The following is a 6,000-nucleotide window of genomic DNA, read 5'->3' on the forward strand; positions in this document are numbered from 1 at the left end:
CTGAACACAGAAGGAGCATACTCAGCATTTACTTATCTATCAGGAATATTTAAAGTAGGTTTTAATTTTTAATATGTAATACTAATTGAAACATTCTAATATAGCACTTCTTTGTGAGGGAGATCAAAGCAAATGTTCTAGTAAGGCCCTAAGCTAATGAATATTAGTCCACTTCATGCACTGAAGTTGTTGGCCATGCTTGGATTTTGTGAACAGATTTACTTTCCTACTGTTCTTTAAATTCTGATGTATTGGTAAAGATAAAGATGACTAAAGGTTGAAGGTGCATGTGGATAAATATGTGTATGGAGTGTAAGAGGACTGCAGTTACCTTCTGAGTCGGTAGAATACAGCTGTAGAAAATTACTATGGATGGCTGCTAAGAACTAGCCATTGCATAGGTCAGGACGTGGAAACTGGCACTAGATTCATCTACCCCAGCTTTATGTGTTTGAGTCTTCATTCACTCATCTAAAGAAATTCAGCAGATTATTTAACTGTTCATTAGAACTCACATTTCATTTTGTATGGCAATGACATTGGTTGTCACTTAGCTGAAGTACCAGAAGTGTATCAGAGACATAATCAAAAAGCTGACCTGCACAATGGCCCAAACTTCACTGCGTAGTAATGAGGGCTGTTTAAATGGCATTGCTTTTTTTTTTAGCATCTCCTGTAGATGTTTTTCTAAGCTTTTCTTCCCCTATCACTCCTGTGAAGTAACCTGTTCCTTGTTAATACGAAAACATGTGTTTTTAAGGTAGGTAACATCTCCCACTTGACTCAAAGGTTATGGCATATTCTCAGGTCACTGCTTTATGTCTCTGGACATCTGTGGTCCTGAAATAGGTACCCTTGCAGTTGTCTACAACACATAACTGTTAGGCTTCTCTACAGAAAGCTGTAAGTTACTGTGTTTTGATTTAAATGTTTGTCTACAAAAGCCCTGGTATACTGAAGTGAAACAAAGTTTAAGTGATGAACTGAGAGGTGAGCAAAGCTTTTGCCAAGAGAATTGCTAGATCCAAGACAATTTCTGCTTCAAGCCAAGGCATTTAGTTCGGGAATCAAATTTAGAAAATTTAATCTGTTTTACATGAGCACTTCATGGGATGGGAAGAAAGTATTCCTTACCACCTCAAATAAGACTTCCCTGGCAGCCCACTTCCAGAGTTCTGTATTTTATTCCCCTCGACATTGTTTTATAGAAAGAGTTACTAATTGTATATCAACAAATTTTGAAGTAGTTGTCTTTGCTTTATCAAGTGGCTTATTCCTGACAACTGTTCTCTCAGCAAATACCAGAGCTCTGAGATAAAAAGTTGATAAATATTATCAAAATTCTAGGTGGTATTTTGACTAGAGCCTCCAATCTACTCCTAAGTTATCTTTCAGTCATATTTCAACTAAAGAAAACCTGTCTCTACTTATCTTGCATCCACAGGTGATGTTATCAAACATCCTCTACTTTATGTGCATGGGTGTTTCATATTTCCTTTGCTACCTCGTTAAAATTGTTGGAATATTCATGAGAGGGAGTGATGTCCAGATGGAGGTTCTACCTGCAGATGTTAATCTGGACGGACACAGATCAGCTCTCGTTTGTTTCAGTTCATAGAATATGGCATTTGCTCAGTGCCTTTCTCTAAATTCTGCCTTTCTTCTCTCTCTTCCTTCCTGCTGCACTGTTGCCTTTCCTTCAGGTACAGCAACAAGTGGAAATGGAGATTTTGGTGACTGGAGTGCCTTCAACCAAGCTTCTCCTTGTCCCAGTGCTTCATCTGGAGAGCTCTTCAGCAGCACGGCACCGCAGCCAGCTATGGAGCTCTTCAGTAGCTCACAGCCAGCATCTGGCCAGCCTCCAACTGCTTCAAATTCTACTGATCTTTTTGATTTGATGGGCCCCTCTCAGACAACCATGACCTCTTCACAAAGTATGAATTTCTCTATGATGAGCTCCAATGCTGTGGGCATCAGTTTACCCATGTCAAGGTCACAGGTATGTGGCTATTTGTACAGTTTGCTAATGACCTTCCTCAATCTTTTGCCTTCTCCTTAATGACAACATTGAAAATTAATCCATTCTACTCCTGGAATCTATACCATTGCCTGGATGTTGTGATCAGCATTTTGTAAGAAAGTTATGTCCAAAAATGTTTGAGTAGCCTTCTAAAGTGTCAGATATTCTTGAAAAGCCTCTTTTTATAAGCTAGTCTTCTCTGAGAGGGACTTCGTGGTTCTATGAAGTGTTGCTGTTTTGTTGGGGAAGATGAGGTGGTTAATATTTTAAATCTTAAAGCCACCCTCCACAGAAAGTTTCCAGCTTCAAGTAGATGGAGGCGAGGACCATTCTATTCTCCAGTGGAGAGTGTTTTTGGAAACCATAACAGGTCACCTTGGCTTTTGTTCACAACTTGACTGCAGGGGATCAATGTCGTTCCACATATTGATATGGGAGCTTGTTGCTAGCTTACAAAATACTCTTTTACCCCATTCTAATGATGTAACAGAACATGGCAGCACTGCTTTGGAAGAGCTGAAGTTCATGGCTAAAAATCTCATTGGCTTTTTATTGTCTTCTGTGGCAAAATTAACACTTATTCTTTAGTCCTGATTCTTATTGGTAAATTGTTTCAAGTGGATCTCAACAGACTTTTCTTTTTTAGCCTCTGCAAAGTGTGAACACTATGATGCCGAAGCCTAACCCTCTTTATAATGCAAGCACAGAGATGGTGCAGAAGAATGCAAGCAAAACTCTACCCTCAACTTGGTCAGATCCCAGTGTAAATATCAGTTTGGACAATTTAGTACCTGGGATGCAGCCTTCCAAACCCCAGCAGCCATCACTTAATACCATGATGCAGCAACAAAGTAAGTGATTATTGCACTGCTTTGCATGCACACTGAGCCCTGTGTGTGTTTAGTAGGCTGCTCTTGAGATGGAGTATTCTGTCAGTTACTGGTTTTTTACATTTAGGCATAATTGTTTCTTAAACTACTCCGATGGTTCTGACACAAGTGGTATTTTCTAAACAAAGGCTGACATGCTAGTAGGCTGGTATCTGTACATTCACTGTAGAGTTTGCACCATTGCAGTATCTTGATTTCAGGCTTCCTAATCTCTAGAATTCCTCAAGAATATGCATGGTAGCATGTATTCTTATAAAATGCTGTTTAAAACTGCTACAAAAGTTTTCTGAGTCTTCACACAGAAAGTAGGGAAATGAGTGAAATAGCTGCCTTTTTGGCCATCATGTCTTTGTTCACAGCAGTTAACACGTAAGTTTCTTAAAATACATGAGCACCTTCAGCATCAGATTCTGATTAATGATTTTTGCATCCTGTTGTCTCTTTTACAGATATGCAGCAACCTATGAATGTCATGACTCAAAACTTTGCAGCCGTGAACCTCAGTCCTCAGCCTAACATGATGCCTGTTCGACCCCAGACGAGCCCACTGATGGGAGGGCCCGTTCCTGTGGGGATGGGAATGCCCAGTGTGATGTCAGGTACGATGGGAATGACCTCCATGGGACCCACGCCTATGATGAACCAGGGAATGATGGGAATAAACATGAACATGGGAGTGCCAGCTACAGGCATGGGTTTGACGGGCACAATAGGAATGGGGGTACCCAATATCGCTATGACCTCTCTGACTCCTGGGACTGTGCAACCCAAGCAAGATGCCTTTGCGAATTTTGCCAATTTTAGCAAATAAAGATTGTAAAATAAATAAATAAAATGATAGAAAAAGAAAATAAATGGGCAGACTGAATGAAGGATTTTTAGCTGCACAAATAGAGCTGGGGAAGGGATGGAAAACACCGATCAATACTTTTCTTTTTCCTTTATCCGTTAAAGTGTCTACATAAAGAACCAAAAGCTATTTTCTAAGTGTTGAAATAACTAGTGTTCAAATTCTGGAGAGGAGAAAGGTTCTTCTAAGGAATGTGTTAGATGATTTTGCAAAATTATTTGTATTGAGACATCAAAAAACCTTTCCTACGCAGAAGAACCAATTTTATCTTTGAGACTTGATGGAAGACTGGAATTGGGGTTGGGTAAAAATGTTTGAATCTAATTTTATACTTTTCTTTTTTCTTGAAGAGCTTGACTTTCTTTTCCCCTCTCTCCCTGATCGCTTTGTCATAATTGGATCATTCCTTTTACTACCACTGAGTCCACAATTGAAGTCACTCAAGTACTATGATCAGTTTTTTATAAGAATATATATTTTTGTCCAAAAATGGCTTACATATGTGATTATGGCTAATTCAAAGGGACCTGGAATGTATATATACTTTTGCTAATGTTCCAGCCACACTGCTATATTACCCAAATTTTTATTGTGTAAATCCTCTCTCAGCAATTTGGTGATCAACAGATTTTTGGGGTCTTAACTTGCTTCTATTGTTATAACTGATATCCAGTGCAAGTCCGGGAGAAGCTTTATCCAAGACTGCTGGAAGGTTTCCTTTCAGAAAACTCCAGAAAATGCACTTTCTTGCAGTTCTTTTACAGTGGCACTTGGCATCCTTTGTGCCACCAATATCCCTATGAAGCCACTGGTTTAGAGCATCAGGAGCAGTCATAAGGCAAAAATATTTATTTTTTGCATCATTACAAACAAATAACAAGGTAAATTACACTTGAGTTATGTAAACCTATAACCCTACCTAATCGAACAGCATTGGATCTTAGCTTTTATACAACATTTGGTGATTCTTTTGTGTAAATACAGCATTAGCAGCTGTGGAATCCAATAGATGAGTTAAAAAATATATATATATTAATAAAGGAAACCTGTAGCAGTCAAAGATTTTACTGATTTACTGAAAACAAAATGAATTAAGGTTTTTGTTTTTCCTTCTGTAATTCTGCATTTACGTTCACATCATGATTCTAGAATCTGGAACACAGACATTGTTATATTCACAAGCTGAGAATATTGTTAAGAATAAGCACTATACTATAGGTATGAAATTTATTGCCTCCCTTTTCTTATGTTGGATTTCTTTTTTATTATTAAATTGATAAAACTTTGTTTCCATTGTATTCATAATGTTCTGTTATACATAACATTAAAATGTTCATTAAAATCAATGTTGGGCTGCTTTTCCTTTCATTCCATTTGACGTTTATGAGAGCATTTGGGAAAAAAAATAATTATAATTTGGGCAAAGTAATTTTTATAAATAATTTAAAATTGTTTAATGACTTCTTATCTGAAGCCTTTCCTATCTGGCTCTACTGTTAGGAATTAAAAATGAAGCAGGCAAGATATCCTGACCCGCTCCAGCCTTGCTAATGCTCCATCTACAACATTTCTAATTAGGCAGAAATTCATGTACTTCAGCTAAGTGGTAATGAAAAGTGATTCATTTGCTGAATAAGAGATGAGAGTGAGTGTAATTAGCTGACTGCGGTTTTTAATCTTTCAACAATTCAATGTGTTTAAATTAGTTTCAAAGAATAGAAGCTTTCAAGTGTTGTTACATCAAAGTAATCAAGGCAGGCTTTAACGGCTGAGTAGGAGAGAGCGCTCTGGTTCCTGTTCTGAAACCTTTAAACTTATGTGGAATAATCATCTCTGAACCTCTAGTTCTAACAGATGGGAAGACTCAAACTGGTTCAATATATGCAGAATTGTGGTGGGAAGAAAGCTAGTTCCTGGGGCGGTAGATGGGTGGCAAGGAAAACTAAACCTGTAGTCAGTGTTGCTATTTCAGTCGTGCTGAAGGGGTGCAGTGCTCCTCAGTAGTCTTCAGAAGGTTTTTTGATGAGCAGAGTGAGTCTGTTCATAATGCTGTCCTCTTAAGGTAAGGTTAGCTGGTCAAATAGTCGGCTTTGAGTTGAAGGAGCATGTCCTTGTTGGGGTTACATCTCTTCAGAGGAACCAGTGAGTTAGCTTCTCGTCAAGAGATTAACTACAGTCAAGTATATTTGTTAGATCTTTGGATCTTTGTGGTGTGTCAAGGGTACACAAGCTTATGGAGC

At 38.3% G+C, this 6,000-nt stretch overlaps 1 protein-coding gene across 1 annotated transcript in view; it reads left to right on the top strand.

The window, feature by feature from the left end:
- Positions 1-5,106, top strand: part of CLINT1 (clathrin interactor 1) — a 53,754-nt gene extending 48,648 nt beyond the window's left edge. Inside the window, exons 10-12 of the mRNA XM_074916276.1 lie at positions 1,704-1,999; positions 2,667-2,871; positions 3,360-5,106. Coding sequence (XP_074772377.1) covers positions 1,704-1,999; positions 2,667-2,871; positions 3,360-3,721 — 863 coding nt within the window. The 3' untranslated portion in view covers positions 3,722-5,106. The remainder of the gene's footprint in view (positions 1-1,703; positions 2,000-2,666; positions 2,872-3,359) is intronic.
- The last annotated feature ends 894 nt before the right edge of the window (positions 5,107-6,000 follow it).

Source organism: Athene noctua, chromosome 12, assembly GCF_965140245.1.
Source record: "Athene noctua chromosome 12, bAthNoc1.hap1.1, whole genome shotgun sequence".
NCBI lineage: Eukaryota > Metazoa > Chordata > Aves > Strigiformes > Strigidae > Athene > Athene noctua.